The following is a 24,400-nucleotide window of genomic DNA, read 5'->3' as shown; positions in this document are numbered from 1 at the left end:
AATTCTAAATTTTATATCGTTTCATTCCAAATGGTGTACTTCATTTGTAGATAATTTTCATATAGAATTCATTTATAAATGAATTCCAATTAACAATTGGAATTATTTGAGAGAGGGCCTAAAAATGTAACCAAATTCCCCACTTTTATTTACCAACTTATCCATCCTTCTCACATTTGTTTTTATTATTAATATGTAACATGGTTAATACTCTCTTTAATCCTTCACAATTTTTACTTTTACTTTTTTTATTTTAGCTTTTTATTTATCCAAAGTGATCAATTAATCACAATAATTACGTATTATTTATAACCAAATAAATAATACATCATAAACTTTATAAAATATTCTCGATAACTCCATAATATAAATTTCCGAGTATTAATAGTAAAATTATTAATACAGAACTTAACACTTTATTTATAAATTTTTTCTTGTGCTTATTCCTTAATCCTGATATCACTTTTTTACCAAATATTAAAAATCCAAATTTAACTTATTCAAATTCTTAATATTTAAAACCGACTTACTATGATATATTTATATATTGGCTATATTACCGCTTAACTCAAGCAGCTCAGTCATGCACTTTAATCCAAAAATTCAATAAACGTCCGCGTCCAATTTTAAACCAGTCTCGAAACTCCATGAAACTTTAACGATAAATTCTTTAAAATATTTCACGGACATTGGCGGAAAAATTATTAGCATGTCGCCTATTATTTATTTTATATTAGTTTCCTTAACTTTTTCTTAGTCCCGCTAATACCCGCTCTTACGAATAATAATTTCCAAATTAAATTATAATTTCGCGATCATCTTAATAAACTTATTTTGACCTTACTCCATAACACAATTTTCCATCCCGACCTAATTTACCTTATGTCCTAAATTAGGGCACGTGTCACCATCTAATACCTTAATAATGTACGGGGTATTAAAATGCAATAGGGTTAACAACTTGAGAATAAGATCTAGAATCATGAATTGATTCCTTGAAAACTTTCTGAACTGCTGGAGCTCGATGAGCTGTTGATCGATTGAAACCAGATTGCAACTGATCACGTGAAATTTGAAAACGGTGCATGGGAGCATTAGGTTTAGGAAACCTAGCTAAAAATTGCTAACCCGACAAGGACCAATTAAAAACTGGTTGAATTTCCTAATAATTGCCTCAATGTTAACTCAGACTCGATTGGAAGAAAATCAAATCTCAAATTAAGCTTATTCAAACGTCATGGTAGGGTTACCTTTCCTGTAATATCAAATTTAGCAAAAAAAAATCGATGTCGTCGTAGAACTAGTTAGAGGGGTAATTCTCAAAGTAAATCGCAGTGGTAGATTCTTCGGAAGCAGTAACCGTAAGATAAGACCTGTTACCTGGACCTTTGGCCGGAGTGATAAGAGTAAAATACTCCTATTTACTTGAGTTGTTTCATTGCGCTTTTATGCTATTTTCCGTGCATTTTGAGGTGAATTGGGTACCTTATTAGGTGTTTGATTTTTTTAAGGGCATTGAAATATTTTGGATCGTTTTTGGCCAAAGAAAAGGAAAGAATCGTCAAAGAAGTAAAGGAGCAAAGTCTTTGGGAAGAATCAAGCATGTCTCGATTGAGACAGACACTCAAGGAAGTGTTTCGATCGAGACAAGAGCAATATTTTGGGCAGTAGTTTTTGAAGGAGCTTGTCTCGATCGAGACACACCTTTAAATGATTGTCTCGATCGAGATAAGGGTTAAAATGGGCTCTGAATTTGAATTTTGAAGACACAAGACTTGAGATCCACTTTCTTATTTGGCCAAACACTCATGTAATAATATGTCTTTTATTTTCTTTTAGGGAGTACTATATAAATCCTTTTATCTCTATTTTAGGTCATAACATTATCATTATAAGAATTGAGTAAAAAGTAGGTAGAGTTTCTTTTGTTCTTAGAGCATATTTCTTGTTTGGTGTTCTTCAAATATTTCTAGATTTTTTTGCACCCACTTTAATGCAAATTTTTTATTATTGTTCTTCATTATCTTGTTTATGCTAGTGCTCTACTTACTACTTAAGGTAACTCTTCTTACTTTTAATATGTTTATTGATTATTAGTTAGTGATTAATGTTAGATTAGTTATGGTTGGCTATACCCCTTGTTTGGGGGTTTGTAATACCCCGTACGTTTAACATTGCCTAAGTGGGCAACTTGTCTCTTTTAGCCACGAGAACTATCCGACTAAAGAATACCGAAAGGTATATATATTAAGACAAGACCCGAGTAGGTCGATTTTGAGAATTCTAATATGGAAAATTTGATATTAGACTTTAATTAATGGATTGAATTGTGACAAAAAAAACGGTGAGAAAAGTTATTAAAATAAAGTTTAAGTCCCAAATTGGTAAATAAAAAGTTAATTCTCGAGAATCATAAATAAAAGATTATCGACGGATAATAATAATTATGGATTAGTATTATTTATTTGGTTTTAATTAATACGTTCGTATTCGAGTTAAAGTGAGCAATTGACCGTTTGATTAAAAGGAAAGTTAAAAGAAGAATTGTATTGATTAAAGAAGTGAAGGATCAAAGATGTATATTAGCCAAAGTATATAAACCAATTCATATGAATATGCATTCAAGAACAAAAGAAGTAATAGATATAGGAAAAGAAAGAAAAAACTTGCGATCATTAGGGTTTCATCGTTCGACGTCTGAATAACATGTTTTTCGTTCCGATCTCTTTATAAATTCGACCTCTATCATCCCCAAGCTTCATATCAAGGTAAGGATGAGTTCTTGATTTTGAGTTTTAAGAGTTTTGTGGCTGTTTTGTGTGATATTGTGTACGGTCGAATCGAAATTACTTAAATCACACCGTTACGGTTGTTTTTAACGGTTTCAGAGATGGGTTTTGCAGGTTATAGATGTAGAAGCATGTCGGAATAAATTCGAAAGGTTAAAAGTGATGAAAAACGTTGGATAGGGGCTGGTCATGATGTCTCACGACCCGAGACGTAGTCTCACGACGCGAGGTCGGGTCTCGCGACGTGAAACAGTCTCTCACGACGTGAGACCATGTCTCACGCCGTGAAAGAAGTTGGGCACAATTTTCCCAGCCATCGATGACTCCCATACGTCGTGCCGAGGTCCGGCACGAGGTACCCCAACCTGATAGCATTCTATGGACTCCAAAAACGTGAAAAACGATCATTGAACTTGACGTTTTGAATTAGGTTTTCAAAATGGATACTTCAAGCAAAGTTTAATCGATTAATTGAATACCACGAATGGTATTAACCAATTATTGGAGTATGATTAAAGGTTAACGAGTTTGCAAACCATATTAGGATCGAATTGAGATAACCTAAGTTTATAACTTAGGGTTTTTAAATTAGGTTCACGTTTACTTATTAAATGTGTATTTGATTTGAATATGTAACATACATATCGACAAGTTACGAGGTCGACGGATTTGGTTAACACAAGTTTACTATCCTATCGATAACCTAGTAGATTGGATAGCGGTCCATGTGAGTTACATTTTACTTTCGTGTATTATTCGTAAAACCTATTTCATATACTATAAGAGTATTATCGCTTGCATCGCATATTATATGATTTGATCGTATAGTATATTGTTTGATTGATGGTTTTTAAGTATAAAAATCTGGTGTGCGATCTGAGGGAACAATCTGCCTATTGGGTGACAATAGGCTGTGTGATCACCAGTGTCGGATAAGTCCTAACAAATAGAATTAGACTTACTTGTTTGTGTTAGACACAAGGTTGAAACTCGGTCGAACTATCCTGGACCTATGTCTAGTGGGTTGAACTCGGTCGAACTATCCGGTCACTCACATGTCGATCGATCGTTTAGATTGAGTATTAGTACTGGTAAAACTTGGTTGAACTATTTTGGACAGTACCACCTAGTAAAGGTTAAAACGCGGTTGAACTATCCCGGCACCTTACCAACGGGACTTGAGAAATTATTATCGCTTGTGAATACTAGGAAATACCTAGTTTAGGATCATTATAATATTAGCGTTTCGATCGTATCAAATGCTTCGCTTATATCGTATATTGTATAAATGATTTTTTAAATGCGTTGTTATGTTTATAATACCGTTAATGTAATAACCTAAATTTTTGAGGTATTACGTGTAGTGCCACGAGGCATAATCGTAAAGATTAAGAACGAGAAAATCAGATTAGGATTGGATAATAAGGACTTAGACCGAAGATGGTCTATTGGAATTATCGAAAAATAATTATCTAAATGGAAAATTATTATGCGAGAAGTTGAATTTAATTGGGACTAAAGAAAATAAAATAAAATATTGGAAAGTCCCGAGCTAATCAATTTTACGATAGAGATCGTAAAATAAATTTATGGATATAAAATTAAATTTCGTGAAATTTAGACAAAAATATTTTATTAAGCGGAATTTGGATATTCGGAAAAAGAAAATTAAATAAATAAATTATTGGACTTGGATCGATAAATAATATGGAAAAAGTTCTTTATTTATCGTTATGGAATTATCGTTAAAGTTTTGTAAATTTACGAAATTGAATTAGAAGCGAGCACGTCGGTTTATTAAGGATTTGTGTTAAAGTACAATTTAGCCTTGAGCTTAAATGGATATTAAGCCAACTATTGATGTCATTTACTTCATTAAGAAGGGATTGAATCATCAACTTCATCATTTGACTCTAAGACACCAAAACAAATGCCCCAAAACTCCATTTTTCCTCTCAAAAGTGCCGAACCCTTACCTCCATCCCAAACCCCATGATTTCTCAACCAAATTTGATGATTTTGGAGGCAAAATGATCATAAGGCAATAAGCAACTAAGGTAAGCTAACAAATTCTGAGTTCTATGGTTATATTATATGTAAATTGATATGGAAAAACTAGGGTTTTTGGAGCTATGAAGTTAACTATGTGTATTTGATTGATTAGGAGGTACATGTTGTGTTTAGAGCTAGAATTTTGAAGAAATGATCATGATCTTTGGAGGAATTCAGTTCGGCCATGGAGCTAAGACATCACCCAAGGTATAAAAGTCTGAATTATGAACTTTGGTGATGAATTGGATAGGTTTTGTTAAGGTTAAAGCTGAGTTATAAACTGGTATGAATTGTTGTGAGGAGTGATGTTTGAGGGCTGATTTGAACGGTTTAGAGTCGATATTAATGGCTGGAAATAGGTCGGGATGAAAGAGGGCATGTCGGACTTTACCACGGAAGTGGTAGTTCTGCTCAAATGAGCAAAACCCATCTGCTCCGGTGAGCAGAACATGGCTGCTCACCAGAGCAGATGCAGCCCTGTTTCTGGGCTGTTTCTGCCCAGAAACAGGGCAGCCCATGGGAGCTGTTTTGGCAGCTCCCAGCCGGCCGTAGGCACCTCGGATTTGGTTCGGTTCTTAACGAAAAATGTAGTCGGGATGTTGATGAATAAGAATACACAATAAGTTTGGTCATTGGATGTTTGTAAGCATGTCGTTTGTCGGCCCAAAGTCGACTAGTTAGTCACTTTGGAAAAATTATTAATTTTAAGGAAAAATTATAAGAAAAATAAACTGGATAGTCGGAGGTGTAAAGTATGAATTATCGAAGTTAAAAAGGTTATAGGCTTCGAAAAAGTCGAATTAAAAATGGATTAAACGTATTTTATGTTAATAAAATACTGTTTTAAGAGTTGTGTTCGAGTTAAGTTTGAGAGCGGTTTCGGAGGTCGTTAGGGGTGTATTTCATGTCGGAAATTGTACATATGGCGTGGGTGCATATCGGACTAAGTTCCGACCAACTCGGTTTCGCCCCACGAGGCATAATATGCCCTGTACAAGAAGCCAAAGTAGGCTTGCTAGGAAGATTTATGGGCTGCCAACAGCTCTAAAATTGTGCAGGATAGACAGTTCGAGTACGTTTTCCGATCCCCTACGCATACCGAATCAAGTTCGGACCTAAATGGAATTGTAGAACATATTACATAGATTAAATATTAACAATTTAATCACAGTTTTGATGCTTTAAGATAAGTGATTTTAAAGCTCAAAAGTGCATGAAAATGCTGAATTTGGATTAAAAAGAATTAAGGAGTCAACTTTGGAAATTCATTGTGAATAATCGAGATGTCAAAACTAGTCGAAGTCTTCACGGAAGTTGTAGATATGAATATAAAGTTTGAATATGTCGAGTTTGTTTTGAAAAATGATCATTGTACATACTCGGTTTTAAGGCCCAAAGTAGCAGTCCTAGTGGACTTTTTGTGTAGCCCCAAAGTGTTTAAATCAGGGAACCAACTTCCGAATCATTTTCCGACACCTTCAAGTGCTAGTTTTAGTCCGAGACCTAAACGAAAGTTGTAGGCGACGTTCCGAACTTTAAGAATGTCAGTTTCGCTTAGGGGTCGGACTATTTTAAGTACGCGTTTTTAATAGCTAAAGTTGGCTAGAAAACCAACTTTTTAGCAAATAGATATAGCTCGAATTTTATTAATTCTTGCTATTATTATATTTGCGTAGACTGGACGAGTGACTATCGATACGGCTCAAGGCGTACGGATTGAGATATCGTCGTGCTTATTTGAAGAATTTGGATAGCAAGTGGTGAGTACACTTTAAATTACTCGCTAATATTCATAAAGCTACGTATTTTAATACGAAAAGCTATATGAATATTTATATATCTCAAAAGTTTGTTTTGAATTTTATGCGTATGTATGTTTTGAAAATGATGTTTTATCGTAATGTATTAATTTGATAATAACATAAATGTTAAGGTACCGGGGATGGGTAAAGTAAAATAACGTAAATTGAACCAAATACAAATAAGAAAAGTACAGTACATTCCTATATGTACTAATAAATCGAATATCGAATAATATACAAGTATCAGGTCAAATATGAATAAGGAAATATAGTACATTCCGATATGTACTATCAAACATAATAAATACCCATACGTGCGTGTGTTATAGATGTATGCTTGTAGATTGTAATGTGCATGTCATGGTCCATAAAGGATCAATATAACAAAACGAAAAAATACAAAAACGTAAAATGAGAATTGTACTACGGTACACAAAATAATAAGAACTGAGATACAAGGTTGAACTCGGTAGAATTATCCCGGGACCTGTATCTCATCCATTCTCGATGATAATCCTCGGAACTCATACGAAATAAAAAGTAACTGTGATACATCGAGAATCAATACGAAACAAGATCGAGACACTATGTGAACAAACACTCCTATTAAATGTCAATAGGAATCATATGAATCGACAGTTAAGTTCAAAAGACCTGCAGGGTGCAGAGTCCGAATGCAGACACGAAGGTAACTCGGTTGAACTATCTCGGGACCCGTGTCTAGGATTAACTCGGTTGAATTATCTCGGGACTCCTAACGATCGTTTGGGATTGAGAAACGGTACAAGTAACTCGGTTGAATTATCTCGGGACTGTACCATATGGTTATGGGTAACTCGGTTGAATTATCTCGGGACCCAACCATAAGGATCAAGTCACAAGAGACTTGCCGATGATTTAATTCGACTTAGAATCACGATAATATAAACTTAGATTTAAGATTCGGTCGAAAACTAATGCAACAAAACGAGAAAGAAAAATATCAATATCATAATAAGAAATCAAGGAAGACAAATACTTTTAAATTATAAGTTTATGAAATAAACAAAGAATTATGAAGGAAAGTAAAGTGGGTATGCAATATGATTTCAAAAGAGTATTTTCTATATATAAAATGGGTTTTCAACGGTTTTAACCCTTTGTGTGATATTGCGTGCAATTTGGTGAACTCACTCAGTTTTATGCTGACCCCGTTGCTCCTCCTATTTTTCAGGGATAGCATGATATGATTTGAAGGGTCAATCTTCCGAAGTTCTAATTCTCGGAAGTGATTTGTACAAGAAGAAAAAGAATGTTTTCATTCTAGCAGTCCGCAGTAGTCTAGAATTTGTTAACTATACTATTGCATAACGCGTTTTAACTCTGATATTATTTGTAAGTGGGGTCACATGTATTTTAATATATGAACTATGTTTTGATTTGCGAAAAATTTACACAGGTTTTTAGGCTTGCTACGGGATTTGGAGCTACCACTCCCATTCCCTAGCGCCGGTCGCGACTCATAAATTTGGGTCGTGACAAAGGTGGTATCAGAGCAATGGTTTAGTGTTCCTAGGCCATTGTTCTTTTGTGATTGAAGTATAGGGAAGTGTCGATCAATACCTAGGAACTACTGCGGATTATAGGGATTTCCAGTCATGTCTTTTGAACGTTATCATTTTTTTCATCGATTTTTTTCAAACGTTTTACAAAGACGTCCCCTCCTATATGTGCTATTAGGAGTCGAGATAGGAGTATGCATGAGCACAAATTATGTTTTGTGTTTACTCGAGTAAGCAATACGCTTTCGAGTATTTTTAGTCTGCGAAGAGTTATATACTCTCGAGACTTATATGATGAAAGAATATTGTTATGGACTATGATTGAATTGAGTGATTGGAAAGTATATGATTTATGAGTTATGTATGGTTTTGGCAGCGCGATCACTCAGGAGAGTGGTATGCTTGCAGGTACGTAAACCTGTAACTAAGTGTAAGATATATGGAACGTATATGTTTGTGATTGATTGGTGTGAATATGATTGTGCCTTATGATTAAACGCTGCTTGTTTTATGAAGTCTATGATAAGCGGAATGCTTACAAGACTTATGATACGCGGCATAGCCAAAGAAAATCTAGGGGACACAAATTTTCTTTGAAGTCGATTAACATAGATGCTCATAGCTATGATAGTGATACGCACGAAGCATATACGATGCGTGTATATGTTCTGATGTTTTCTAAGTCTATAATGAGTGGATACTCATAAGATTTATAATACGAAACGAGGTCATAAGAGACCTAAAGGAAGGAGACATTCCTAAGGTCCAAATTACGCTAATGATGGTAAGTTGTGATGACTAGTGTGTGATATATTTTAAAGAATTCATCGGGATTCTTTTATATATTCAACAAACTATGAACAGAGAACTACATGAGCGTGTGCCATTGCACAATAAGTGTATGGGCCTGAGAAGAAGCGAGAAGCAATAAAGGCGAATACAACCCAGCCCGTTCGGTCGGTAGAGGCCAGTGACGAGACGAAGGTTAAAGGAACTTAGTATAGACCAAGAGGACATATACGGGCACCGGGAGTGCCACAACAGCCCAACCTCAATAGGTACCAGTCAGCAGTAGAAGTAACTGATGCATGGAATTGTATGCCAATAATAGGACGATAGATACAAAGATAGTATCAATATGTAGAGAGGAACACATATAGAGGTTCGATATTGACATACATAAATTACTAAAGAAGTGGAAGAAACTGCTTGTGAATTCCAAGAAGACGAATGACAAACGGTGAAAATAAGTGAGAAGTAAGATATTAACGATAAGATTAACCCAAGGGTTAATGCTATAGTTAATAATAACCTAAAGGACGAATTCGCTTTGTTGCGAATAGTGAAAATACGATGAAAAAGAAAACATTGTCCAAAGGAGACTTGGTGAGAATAAGTCATAAGATGCCAATACGATGACAAAGAGGATTCAAACACGATAATAATCACAAGGATAAAGATATCATAAAGATTGCAAAGGATATTAACAAGTGCCATAGGAATGGGCAAAGCTCCCCGCAAAAATAAGGAGATAAACAAGGACAAATGGAAAATAGTGAGTTAATAGACCCGAAAATCAATAATCAAGATAAGTGATAGACATGCAAGTAGAGACACTGCCGAAGGCAGCACATGACAAGAAGAACTTGATGAATTGAGAAACTTATCGAGAATGAGTAAACAAAGTGTCTTTTGTAAACTAAGAGACACGATAAAGATTAATACAAGAATTATGATATGAAATGATCAAGAAGTATAAGAGAAGTAAAGAGATGATATAGTCGGATTCATACGAAATATATACTATAAAAGTAGCCAAGAAGGCTAGAATCATTGGTTTGCAATCGAAATAAGGAAGTTACCAACCTTGAAAATCTTCTGTCTCGCAATGCGGTAGAAAGGACATAGATAGATGTTAAGTTGTGACGAACGAATGCGTACCATGGAAGTAGTAAATTCATTATGTGAAATAATGCAACACCCCGTGTTATAGGATACCACGGGTAACGCGAATCAACTTTCTTCTTAGAAGACAGAGTTGTCACGATGACGTCTAGTTAGACAAAACCAGATAGACGATGTAATCGAAACGAACATCATGAAGTCCGAACGCTAGAAGCTCAATAGTGATCAAAACTTTTGAGATAGTCTAGTGTAAACACGAACGCTTAGGGTGTACCTTTCGAACGACGTCGGAAGCAGACGGATAGAACTACATCTTTTCATATGCAAAAGATGTATATAGATTGCGAACGATAGAACGATAATCGATAGATAGTGCATAGTCTTATGTCGAGAAAAACTTACGTAAATCCCGTTTTATGAAAAGAAAAGTATTTGATCGAAATAAAATGTTTTGAAAAGACATAATTGTGCCCGGACACGAATTATAAAAACATAGCATTGACACGAATAGAATTGCATCACTACATCCATATTGCATTCACTAATAGGACATGCATCATATACATTGTGTATGTTTGAAAATGAAAAAGAGGAGTGTCATTGCAACTCTTGTGATGAGAGAAGTCATCACACCGGCGCACAATTATGACATGATTTGAGAAATGAAAAGTATCGTGATTTTAAACGGATGAGTTTTCCAACGTAAGTAAGCTCAGACAGAGACTCTGTATATAGAGGCATAGAACAAGACTGATCACCTTGTTAGGCCTATATGAAAACATACGTATGTAACACGACAAGTATATAGAACGACGAGTAGTGTAATGCGAATCGCAACATATCGATATTTGAATTGCAAATCTCTAATGTCGGTCTTGTATATTAAATACAAGAACAACGATGCTACTTTACAAACATGTAAAGTGATAGCGGCCATGATTAAACTCGAAGCACGTTTACCTCTAGGACGAGGAAATCGAACATAGAAGTTAGTTACGTCAGGGGATATGAACCCTACGAACAAACATATGTTGTTCAAAAAGGTCGAATAAAGAGAATTAATTCATAATAGTTATGAATCAAGAAGTAACAAGATGGTTAGGATTGTTAGCATAAGAAGTTACTCGATAAGTATATCGAGATGACCGTATAAATCTAATTGTAAAGTCAACAGTTAGTGAATAACTAATCAGAGTATCGCAGCGGAAGTGTGGAAGGAAGTGAATGATAAGGTTTGAACGAGGATTGGTTAAGTGATATTAGAAGATTATGAAAATTCGAGGACGAATTTTTAAAAGGGGGGGAAGATTGTAATAACCTAAATTTTTGAGGTATTACGTGTAGTGCCACGAGGCATAATCGTAAAGATTAAGAACGAGAAAATCAGATTAGGATTGGATAATAAGGACTTAGACCGAAGATGGTCTATTGGAATTATCGAAAAATAATTATCTAAATGGAAAATTATTATGCGAGAAGTTGAATTTAATTGGGACTAAAGAAAATAAAATAAAATATTGGAAAGTCCCGAGCTAATCAATTTTACGATAGAGATCGTAAAATAAATTTATGGATATAAAATTAAATTTCGTGAAATTTAGACAAAAATATTTTATTAAGCGGAATTTGGATATTCGGAAAAAGAAAATTAAATAAATAAATTATTGGACTTGGATCGATAAATAATATGGAAAAAGTTCTTTATTTATCGTTATGGAATTATCGTTAAAGTTTTGTAAATTTACGAAATTGAATTAGAAGCGAGCACGTCGGTTTATTAAGGATTTGTGTTAAAGTACAATTTAGCCTTGAGCTTAAATGGATATTAAGCCAACTATTGATGTCATTTACTTCATTAAGAAGGGATTGAATCATCAACTTCATCATTTGACTCTAAGACACCAAAACAAATGCCCCAAAACTCCATTTTTCCTCTCAAAAGTGCCGAACCCTTACCTCCATCCCAAACCCCATGATTTCTCAACCAAATTTGATGATTTTGGAGGCAAAATGATCATAAGGCAATAAGCAACTAAGGTAAGCTAACAAATTCTGAGTTCTATGGTTATATTATATGTAAATTGATATGGAAAAACTAGGGTTTTTGGAGCTATGAAGTTAACTATGTGTATTTGATTGATTAGGAGGTACATGTTGTGTTTAGAGCTAGAATTTTGAAGAAATGATCATGATCTTTGGAGGAATTCAGTTCGGCCATGGAGCTAAGACATCACCCAAGGTATAAAAGTCTGAATTATGAACTTTGGTGATGAATTGGATAGGTTTTGTTAAGGTTAAAGCTGAGTTATAAACTGGTATGAATTGTTGTGAGGAGTGATGTTTGAGGGCTGATTTGAACGGTTTAGAGTCGATATTAATGGCTGGAAATAGGTCGGGATGAAAGAGGGCATGTCGGACTTTACCACGGAAGTGGTAGTTCTGCTCAAATGAGCAAAACCCATCTGCTCCGGTGAGCAGAACATGGCTGCTCACCAGAGCAGATGCAGCCCTGTTTCTGGGCTGTTTCTGCCCAGAAACAGGGCAGCCCATGGGAGCTGTTTTGGCAGCTCCCAGCCGGCCGTAGGCACCTCGGATTTGGTTCGGGTCTGAACGAAAAATGTAGTCGGGATGTTGATGAATAAGAATACACAATAAGTTTGGTCATTGGATGTTTGTAAGCATGTCGTTTGTCGGCCCAAAGTCGACTAGTTAGTCACTTTGGAAAAATTATTAATTTTAAGGAAAAATTATAAGAAAAATAAACTGGATAGTCGGAGGTGTAAAGTATGAATTATCGAAGTTAAAAAGGTTATAGGCTTCGAAAAAGTCGAATTAAAAATGGATTAAACGTATTTTATGTTAATAAAATACTGTTTTAAGAGTTGTGTTCGAGTTAAGTTTGAGAGCGGTTTCGGAGGTCGTTAGGGGTGTATTTCATGTCGGAAATTGTACATATGGCGTGGGTGCATATCGGACTAAGTTCCGACCAACTCGGTTTCGCCCCACGAGGCATAATATGCCCTGTACAAGAAGCCAAAGTAGGCTTGCTAGGAAGATTTATGGGCTGCCAACAGCTCTAAAATTGTGCAGGATAGACAGTTCGAGTACGTTTTCCGATCCCCTACGCATACCGAATCAAGTTCGGACCTAAATGGAATTGTAGAACATATTACATAGATTAAATATTAACAATTTAATCACAGTTTTGATGCTTTAAGATAAGTGATTTTAAAGCTCAAAAGTGCATGAAAATGCTGAATTTGGATTAAAAAGAATTAAGGAGTCAAATTTGGAAATTCATTGTGAATAATCGAGATGTCAAAACTAGTCGAAGTCTTCACGGAAGTTGTAGATATGAATATAAAGTTTGAATATGTCGAGTTTGTTTTGAAAAATGATCATTGTACATACTCGGTTTTAAGGCCCAAAGTAGCAGTCCTAGTGGACTTTTTGTGTAGCCCCAAAGTGTTTAAATCAGGGAACCAACTTCCGAATCATTTTCCGACACCTTCAAGTGCTAGTTTTAGTCCGAGACCTAAACAAAAGTTGTAGGCGACGTTCCGAACTTTAAGAATGTCAGTTTCGCTTAGGGGTCGGACTATTTTAAGTACGCGTTTTTAATAGCTAAAGTTGGCTAGAAAACCAACTTTTTAGCAAATAGATATAGCTCGAATTTTATTAATTCTTGCTATTATTATATTTGCGTAGACTGGACGAGTGACTATCGATACGGCTCAAGGCGTACGGATTGAGATATCGTCGTGCTTATTTGAAGAATTTGGATAGCAAGTGGTGAGTACACTTTAAATTACTCGCTAATATTCATAAAGCTACGTATTTTAATACGAAAAGCTATATGAATATTTATATATCTCAAAAGTTAGTTTTGAATTTTATGCGTATGTATGTTTTGAAAATGATGTTTTATCGTAATGTATTAATTTGATAATAACATAAATGTTAAGGTACCAGGGATGGGTAAAGTAAAATAACGTAAATTGAACCAAATACAAATAAGAAAAGTACAGTACATTCCTATATGTACTAATAAATCGAATATCGAATAATATACAAGTATCAGGTCAAATATGAATAAGGAAATATAGTACATTCCGATATGTACTATCAAACATAATAAATACCCATACGTGCGTGTGTTATAGATGTATGCTTGTAGATTGTAATGTGCATGCCATGGTCCATAAAGGATCAATATAACAAAACGAAAAAATACAAAAACGTAAAATGAGAATTGTACTACGGTACACAAAATAATAAGAACTGAGATACAAGGTTGAACTCGGTAGAATTATCCCGGGACCTGTATCTCATCCATTCTCGATGATAATCCTCGGAACTCATACGAAATAAAAAGTAACTGTGATACATCGAGAATCAATACGAAACAAGATCGAGACACTATGTGAACAAACACTCCTATTAAATGTCAATAGGAATCATATGAATCGACAGTTAAGTTCAAAAGACCTGCAGGGTGCAGAGTCCGAATGCAGACACGAAGGTAACTCGGTTGAACTATCTCGGGACCCGTGTCTAGGAGTAACTCGGTTGAATTATCTCGGGACTCCTAACGATCGTTTGGGATTGAGAAATGGTACAAGTAACTCGGTTGAATTATCTCGGGACTGTACCATATGGTTATGGGTAACTCGGTTGAATTATCTCGGGACCCAACCATAAGGATCAAGTCACAAGAGACTTGCCAATGATTTAATTCGACTTAGAATCACGATAATATAAACTTAGATTTAAGATTCGGTCGAAAACTAATGCAACAAAACGAGAAAGAAAAATATCAATATCATAATAAGAAATCAAGGACGACAAATACTTTTTAATTATAAGTTTATAAAATAAACAAAGAATTATGAAGGAAAGTAAAGTGGGTATGCAATATGATTTCAAAAGAGTACTTTCTATATATAAAATGGGTTTTCAACGGTTTTAACCCTTTGTGTGATATTGCGTGCAATTTGGTGAACTCACTCAGTTTTATGCTGACCCCGTTGCTCCTCCTATTTTTCAGGGATAGCATGATATGATTTGAAGGGTCAATCTTGCGAAGTTCTAATTCTCGGAAGTGATTTGTACAAGAAGAAAAAGAATGTTTTCATTCTAGCAGTCCGCAGTAGTCTAGAATTTGTTAACTATACTATTGCATAACGCGTTTTAACTCTGATATTATTTGTAAGTGGGGTCACATGTATTTTAATATATGAAATATGTTTTGATTTGCGAAAAATTTACACAGGTTTTTAGGCTTGCTACGGGATTTGGAGCTACCACTCCCATTCCCTAGCGCCGGTCGCGACTCATAAATTTGGGTCGTGACAGTTAATAATATGTAATCTCACTCAGCATAGTCTGACCCATTGTTGTTTAACAATTTCAGGTGCTTAGAGTTTGGACTTGGCTAGAGTCCATCTTTTTGGGTCCGGAAGTCTATAGTTGCATGTATAGTTCCCGACTTTCATAGAGTTGTAGTAGGTTGACAGAGTCGTGGTATTGACAATAGTCTATTATGTTTGTTGTATATATTTACTGCCTTTGTTTATATCTTTTTGTAGGCTACGCCAGTTACAGTTTTGTTTCACGGTACCAGTTACCTGTGATATGACCTAGATACACTAGTATGTGTATAGTATCGTGGGGCCAGTACGTACGTGGTACGGAAGTTAGAAGCCCATATGTTTGATCGATCGACTAGTGTATATGTATGTATATATATTTGTGTATGTACTTCCGTTTGTTTAGTCCTTATATGATTATTATTTGCGAAAACATTTTTATAATTTTAGGCTTGCTACGGATTTCGGAGCTACCACTCCCATTCCCTAGCGCCAGTCTCGGCTCAATAATTTGGGTCGTGACAGGGTTAATGTAAGCTTGTTAGTTGAATAGGTTTTAGAGTTATGATTGGCTTGTGGCTTATTGTGGTTTGGTTTTCCTAATGCTTAGGTTAGTGTGATCTATTAACCTAGGATTGTAGTCTAATTAATTAGGCTAGGGTCAATTAATGAGACGGACTCGACTAACCATGAACCTAGGACCTAATTATGCGAGGGCGGTTTAGAAAATAGGTGGTCATTAAAGTTTATTTGATTAATTGTAATTTGTTAGATCATTCAATATCTAATTACGTTAGGGCGATTTAGATGTCGGTTAGTTAATTTGTTGCAATTTTTCTAGTTTTTGACTCGAGAGAGCGGAATTTAGGACTTTAGAATAACTTGACCCAAAACCGGCCCCTCTTAGCAATCCCGACTCCTGAGATACTTCCGACCTAGTGAGCAACCCTTGAACTCTTTTACCTCTTGTTTTAAATCCAAGTTTACTTAATTGTTTGTTTAGTTAGTCCTATAATTTAATTTCCAATACTTGTTAATTGTAGTTCTTTACTTATTGAAAACCAAAACGAATGTTATCTTTGTGTTAAACAAATTGAATAACATCTAATCCATTCTTGTCATTGCTTATTCACTCTTTTTGAGATCGATCTCGTGCTTATCGAGTACTACAAGTTGCAACACCGTATACTTGCGGTAAAGGACCAACACAGAGCGAAAGGTAGTTGATGGAGGAGCGCCGTCATTGCAATGTATATTCAATAACAGGCACAATATCGATTATAGTTATCGAATAATATCTAACTTTTCATATTTTTCAGTTAATTACAACTTATTTATCATGAACAAACATGATTTGTTTTGAGTTTTTTAACTATTTCTCTGTATTCTTTTACACATGATATTGTCTCATGTGCAATTGTTTCCCATAATGAAAGAGCTTTTGACGGTTCATAATAAAGCACATATATTTAGAGTAAGCATCATCTATCTTTTTAATATTGTTTATTCATATACATGGTTGTTGATGTTATAATTTAATTTATTTTGATGATATATATGGCCTCACTTGCTAAAGAAATCAGAAAAACGAGGATTGAATGCTATTGAAATATTTATATTTTGTCGCAATTATATGATTTCTATGATAAGGTTATTCTTAAGAGGTTCATCAAAACAATTCAATGTGAAAGATCATATGTTTTTTTTAATTTAACCCTTTTAGTATTGAATTGATTTATGGATAACAATTGTTTTCCATCACAAGTCTTTTTCATTTATTTGTATGACATGTCTCTTCTTCTTTTCTATTTTAAATTATTTTTTAGTTTACTATCTTTTTTATATACTAATTAATGTTTAAAATTTTAAATTATGAAATTAAATTATTTTTATTAAATTGCTACTATTTATATATTATAACATATGAAAATTAATAAAATTTAATTAAAATTAAGCTTATAGATTTATTTTAAAAAATGTGAAATTTGAAGAGGTTTTGTTGATACTTATAAATTATACAATCAAGTGAATTTTATATATGAATATATTTCTATGTTATGAAATAAATAATATCTAAAATTTCTAATTTAAATATTAATATTCAAAGTTAAAACTAATAAAATTTTTAGAAAAATGATTATAAAATATGAAGAAATTTAATATATTAATAATGCTTGTAAGTTAATTAAATATGAAGAGTCTTATTTTTGAAAAAATAATGTAATATGAATGACTTTTTAAAACTAATCAATTGTAAAGATGATTTAATTTTAGAAGGCATATTGATTGAGGAAAATATATATTAAAAAAAAATATGTTAATAAAAAATTGATTATGAATTCTAAATAAAATGAGGTTTATTATTATATATATGAAATTTAACGAATTTTTATTCCATTTAAAACTTGTCAAAAGATTATGTTTATAAATTATAAAATAAAATATATATTTTTTTAAATTATTTTAGATTTTATTAATAAAAATTTATCATAATAGAATTTTAAAAAAATTATCATTATGAAATTGGAGAGCTTTACTATTTATAAGATACTGAATACACATAATATTTTACAATTTATGAGTACAAAATATAGTATGTTATATTAATAAAGGCTTAATGCCTTAAAAAAACCCGAGCTTTCATCCCCTTTTTAATCCAACCCTGACGTTGAAAATTTGTCAGTTTAATCCCATTTTCCATTTTTTTTTCATTTCAATTGTACCCTAAAATATAAAATTGAGCTTTATTTGTTTGACAAAAATTCAAAATACTTTTTCAAAAATGGTCAATTTAATATAAAAAGTTAAACTAATGCAAAAAGGATCAATTTAGAGAATTTTTGCCAAATAAAAAAAAAGGTTAATTTTATGCTTTAGGGTACAATTGAAATGAAAACAAATACAAAATAGGGTAAAATTGACTGATTTGCAATGTCAGGGTAGGATTGAAAAGGGGATGAAAGATCAGGGTTTTTTTAAGACATTATGCCTTTAATAAATTACAATATTTTCTTTAAAATAAACAGTTAAATTATCTAATTTAATGCGAGTTATAGAAATATTATACTTATCAACTATTTAATATACATAATACTTTTAAATTTAATCAATAAAATATAGTATATTATATTAATAAATTACAAAATTTTATTTAAAATAAATATTTAAATTATCTAATTTAATACGAATTATAGAAATAGAACTTTTTGAAATCAATCAATACATTATTTTAATTACAATAATTTAAAAATTTAATTTCAATTTTGATCTTAAATCTATTAATTTTTCTATTATATTAAAATAGGACTCTTAAAAAATTAAAATAATATAACATAAATTAAAATTATTATTAAAGATGTTAAAATTATCAAAATCATCCGTGCAACGCAGGCATCGACCTAATTATTACATAGAATACAATCATTGTCCCCACAATGAAATCACATTAATCATTACGGGATCCGTCCTGATCAACGGCTTATATCAAACAGTTTGTTGACGGTTTTATTTTACAAATTTTGTAACCAAATTGCTTAGATTTAAAAAAACACTCCAGAAGACATCATTTTATCTCCACTCTTGCCCTAACAATTGTAAAAGAAGTAACCATTCAGACAGTAGACATAATATCTTGTAATATAATTTCCTTTTGACCTCCAAGAAACACATTTTTATTATGGTTTCCGAAATAGGCTCCAACATGAATTCATCAAACCGAAATCCTCAAACTGTCTGAAGAAGATTTAGAACCGATATCCGGTCAGGCATGCTCGGAATTGCTCCCTTCACTTGAACACAGAGAGAAGCTGCTGCAGCTGTAAAATTATGTAAAAGATTTACTTTCATGAGAAAATGTGGGAAAGCGACATAAGTAAAAATATGATCCTTAAACTTACGCATGATGGACAATCAAGTTTTAACAATTTTTACACCGATATATCGATTTTTAAAAAGAGTAAGGGACTAATTTGCCTAGCTGATCAAAATTAATTGATAAAATTGGCAAGTTCAAGGAACTTGTTAATTCTGATGTTAGCTACTCATTGCGTACAAGTTAAGGGGGAAAACGATATTAAGTTATGAAAAAGAATTTTAGAGCTAGAAAGTCAAACTTATGCTACTACACCCTAAGTTTAAAAGTAGTTTCAACAACCTTGAGAATTGAAAGAAGAAGAAAATCACAAGCAAACTGAAAGTAGAAAGAGTAATACCAGCAAATCTCATGCATTCCTCTTTGGAGTTGCCCTCGACTAGCGCCACAGCGAAAGCGGCAGTAAAAGTATCTCCGGCACCCGTAGTGTCGAGGACTCTTTCGGCAGATATAATAGGTTGTTGAATTGGAATTTCCCCCTCTTCAAATAAAGCTGAACCTTTGACACCAAGTTTTACTAGGACTTGCTTCACTCCCTGAATTTAGTTTTTGTTATATTTTTAGTGTTATAAAGTTGACAAGTTCACATTTTCTAACACCTCGCCATCATATACAATTCATATACGGACTTCTAAAGAGAAGTATCAACAAATAAAAGTACTAATAGAGGGTGGACAGGCACATTTACTGATTTATCCTTTTTAAAATCTTAACTATCTATTTAACTAAATTAAGATTTTATAGTCATTTACTTATGAATTAATACTAAAATGGAGTCCATATATGGATACCGATAAAAATTTACTGCCCTCTTCCTAGCAGAAGACTAAAACCAAAATTTAGTGTAAAAATTAAGATCTCATGTAAATATGTAGTAGAGCAAAATTAAGATCTCCAGAAGCCAAACCACCAACCAAATATATCTAATTTGGTATCTTTTAAGGGGAAATAATCACTGATTGTGACTAATGTTGAAGCTGTTTTCCACTTCAAAGACCCAGTGATCATCTAAATAATCTAAAATTTCATTTCAACTATAATATACTGGCAAATCAGAACCTAATATGTTTGGTGTTGCACAAGAGTTGTTCTGTTTTATATGGTTATACCCTCTGTAGCACAAAAATGAATGAAACTACTAGAAACGGAAAACGCCGAAATAAAAAACAACCAAATAGTACATTTTACAAGAATATGTTATATATAAAGAGTTTCGGAATTTCAAAAGCATTTCCGGAAACAGAACTCCGAAATGTAGGACTGAAGAAATTTCCGTACAACATAACTTATACCAAACGTTAATTATCTCAAACTCATTGGATATGCAGCATAATTTTCTCATTTCATCAGTCAAACTCATGGAGGAGCTTCGTAGTTCTCCAGCCTAGAATCTATCTGCTAGAATCCTGCATAATCTATATCTAGTCACAAGACTACTCTTATTTCGTGGAGTCAGGATTTCTCTATACATCTAGCCACATAATAATAGTCCAACTAACTATTATAACTACCAAAGAGGTTTAGGATGATTTTATTAACCTTAAGAATTTGATTAATCAAAATTGGTCAATTTTGCAACATTTTTATTAACAAAATAATTACTAAAAAAACATGTCATTTAAAATTTTAAGACATGCGATGAATAATCATGCTAGCTACATAACAAAATAATTAATAATAAAGATTGCTTAGGTTTTGAATACTAACCATTTCATGGCACTTTTTAACAGCCAGACTGATCTGTTCAAAGCTTTCGGTTGGCATTCCAGTTATCCGACCAAGTTCAGTTTCATTCGGGCTCAAAATGTCAACAAAGTTCAACAGCTCTGAGGGTATTGGTGCATCCATTCCCCCAGCATCCAAAATGACCGGAACGCCTGCTTGCTTTGCAGCCTGAAAACCGAGTCTAAATAATATCAGTACAAGAAATTAAAAGGTAAAACCTGAGGAAGTTTCAATAATAACACCGTCAATATATCACCGATGATAAAGTTGTTCAAGATGAAAAATGACAGATTTAGAAGTATAGCAAAAAAAAAGAGTGGACCTTAGCAACTTGGATATTGATACCATCAGGAATCTCCCTCTGAAGCAAAACAATACCAGCATTCCTCACAACCATCAAATCATCATCACTCAACTTGTCAGGCCAAGAATTCATATTAGCACCACCAACAATAATAATACAATTCTGGCCATCAGACTGGAGCATAACAACAGCATGTCCAGTAGGCACATCACCAACAAACCTAACATAATCAAGACAAACCCCATCATTCTTTAAAGCATCAGTAATGAGCTTCCCATTGGCATCATCACCCACTTGACCCAAAAAGTAAGTTGGGTGACAAAGTTTGCCACCACAAGCTGCTTGGTTAGCTCCTTTGCCACCAGCAAGAGTCTGTCCATTCTTAGCTGATAGTGTCTCTCCTTCTTTGGGTAATCTATCAATTTCAACATAGATATCTGCATTAGCTGAACCAACTACAACTAATGGTGGAGTGTTCTTATCCATTGCTATTACATTTCATAAATTTATAGTTTTTATTTATATCTAAAAATGGACGGAGGGAAGAAATTATTGATGGAAACAAAAATAGAAGAATGTCATGTTTGATTTTTAAATAAAAAAGACGAAAAATGTACATTATGATATACGTGGAAGGCCATAGAATAATATGCTCATAAATAAATAAAAGAGAATATATATCCCTTCATGTTTATATATTCTTAACGAGAAATTTCTATGTAGACTTAGTCTATCATGTCATCCGTGGATTAAGCCAAACATATCATAAAATTACAAGAATACCCTCATTTTAATGAAGTGTTATGATATGATTGGTTTAGTCTACAGATGATGTAGTGGACTGAGTTTACTTAAAAATTTCTCATATATAATATAAAAAAATGAAGTATCTTTTTTTAACTAATATTCAACGGGATGGACATGCACCAGTACATGAGCTTCAATTGTAAACTAATTTATGATATAACGGTTTTTAACATTAAAAATTTAAAGTTAAAATTTAAAACAGTAAACCATTCAAAATGGTTTAAATTTTCGGTTTTACATATTTAACCATAAAAAGGTAAAAAAAGAAAAATGTAGAATCAAATGTTAGATGTAGTCTACTACAACGCTATAATCATTTTCCACCTTTTTAGCAAATAAGAATATAAATCAGAATAAATATTTTATTTTAAACTTTTTAATATATACACATATAGATTATTTATAAACCGGTTAACTAGGGATTTTATAATTTTAAATCATTAACCATAAATATTAAACCTAAACCTACACTCTCGGACCAATAAACCACATATTCGGTTTTCCGGTTTTTTTTTTGGTCAACCGGTTTTTTTTCCATCCCTGCTTCCTATATATACCACAAATTATTAGAATTTCACAAGCACATTTTGTAATTCTCTTAACTAAAAATATGAGCAGAGAAAGGATATTAAATTATTTAATTTTTGAAAAGAAGACAATATTTGCAGCATGTGATAAATGCTGGAATTACATGTACAGCTGGGAAAGCGCGCCATTGGAGACTACAGATTTGCGTGGTAATGAAAACTCTGTGAATTCGTTCTGAAAATTGACCACACAAAATAAAACACAAAAAAAGTATATAAAAGGATTACTTCACCCCTTCAACTTGTCATAAAAAATTAATAAAATTATTTTTGAATAAAATTGATCAAATAGATTCAAAAGTCCTATCAGTTTCATTCATAGAAAAACAGTGTGTGTTTCTTAATTTTACTTAATTAAATAAAATAATTTCTAATTTATACTAATTAAAATTCTAATTAATCCTTATTAATTATAATTAGCTCTAATTAATTAAAATTATAATAGACCTAGTTTAACTTAAAAACCCTAATTAGCTCTAATCTAGAAACCAAATGAACCCTAACCTAACAATTTTATTTTTGATTAATGATATTTATATTAGTTCAAACACAAAAAGTGGAAGGCAAAGAAACTAATACAATTAGATTTGGACAAAGAAGAAATCCAAACTTTTAAAAACGTCCAAGTTAGAATAAGAAAAAGCCGGATGAATGGACTTGTAAAATAAGACTACCTGACTGATACAATTAAAAGTAAGGCTATCAATCTTTGATGTCTTGAATTTGAAAACCCGCTTGTTTCTCACCTTCCACAAAGCCCAAATAGTAAAGAACAAAATCAAATTCCACAAGTCCCTGTATTTCTTCTTAGAGAGATTCGACCATATATAGAAAAAATGCTCGATAGAATCCAGCACTGCCCAACTTTGATTGCTCAAACACATAAGATGCGACCAAACTCGCCAAGCAAAATGGCAATGGAGGTTTTCTGGAAGCGTCTCCCCAGAGGAGGAGATGCAATATGGGGACGTCTCCTATCTAGGAAGGTGTTTTCTGGAAACGTCTCCCCAGAGAGGGACGTCTCCGAGAAAAAAATTCGAAAAAAATTAAACAAAAATTTATCAGGAAATTTTCGTCTCTTTCTTGGTTAGATTTCGACATTGTCACTCAAAATTTTTGTTATTCGTTCTCCGTATTTGAATGTGAGTTGAGAGGATTTGAATATGAGTTTTAGAATTAGAAACAGGTAAAAGAGTATTTAGGTATAAAAAAAGGCGGTACCTAGTAAAAAGGGGCGGTGTTTAATAATCTAGATTGTTTTTATATAGTAATAATATGTTAGTCTTGCCTAACAAATTAAGGACTCGCTTGGTTTGAGGTAAATAGAATAGAAAAATTATACTTTTCGGAAAGTAGTAAATTTTTTTTTATTTGGTTCAATTTATATATTTTACTTTTCGAGATGTTGGATGTTTGACTTTCCTTTAACTAAGGAAGTAACTTCCCTAGCAAAACCCAAAAAAATAGAACTTCCCTAGCATTTTTATTGGACTTTCCTAATTTAACCTTAACTCTTTTCTTTTTTTCTTTAAAAATTCATATAAAAATATTTTTATTTACTTCAAAAATATACTTATATTATTTTATAATTTTTATTTATAATAAAATTAAATATTTTTATTAAATATTTTATATTATGTAAAATTCA

At 32.9% G+C, this 24,400-nt stretch overlaps 1 protein-coding gene and 2 long non-coding RNA genes across 3 annotated transcripts; 2 read left to right on the top strand and 1 right to left on the bottom strand.

The window, feature by feature from the left end:
* The first annotated feature begins 4,663 nt into the window (after positions 1-4,663).
* On the top strand, positions 4,664-8,072 carry LOC126667049 (uncharacterized). The gene is made up of 4 exons (XR_007638061.2): positions 4,664-4,846; positions 4,954-5,048; positions 6,518-6,601; positions 7,857-8,072. It is a non-coding gene; the product is annotated as an uncharacterized LOC126667049 (long non-coding RNA).
* A 3,871-nt stretch (positions 8,073-11,943) lies between these two features.
* On the top strand, positions 11,944-15,352 carry LOC126667050 (uncharacterized). The gene is made up of 4 exons (XR_007638063.2): positions 11,944-12,126; positions 12,234-12,328; positions 13,798-13,881; positions 15,137-15,352. It is a non-coding gene; the product is annotated as an uncharacterized LOC126667050 (long non-coding RNA).
* Positions 15,353-18,786: 3,434 nt separating this feature from the next.
* LOC130014653 (ribokinase-like) lies at positions 18,787-21,936 on the bottom strand. The gene is made up of 4 exons (XM_050360013.2): positions 21,377-21,936; positions 21,037-21,222; positions 19,670-19,865; positions 18,787-19,273 (listed from the first exon to the last, which is right to left on the bottom strand). Exons 1-4 carry the CDS (start codon positions 21,842-21,844, stop codon positions 19,182-19,184), a joined length of 942 nt encoding a protein of 313 aa, XP_050215970.2. The 5' UTR covers positions 21,845-21,936; the 3' UTR covers positions 18,787-19,181.
* Positions 21,937-24,400: the final 2,464 nt, after the last annotated feature.

Source organism: Mercurialis annua, linkage group LG2 (genome assembly GCF_937616625.2).
Source record: "Mercurialis annua linkage group LG2, ddMerAnnu1.2, whole genome shotgun sequence".
In the NCBI taxonomy this organism is placed as follows: domain Eukaryota; kingdom Viridiplantae; phylum Streptophyta; class Magnoliopsida; order Malpighiales; family Euphorbiaceae; genus Mercurialis; species Mercurialis annua.
The sequence above is the reverse complement of the archived record's forward strand: the minus strand, read 5'-3'. Positions and strand labels throughout refer to the sequence as shown.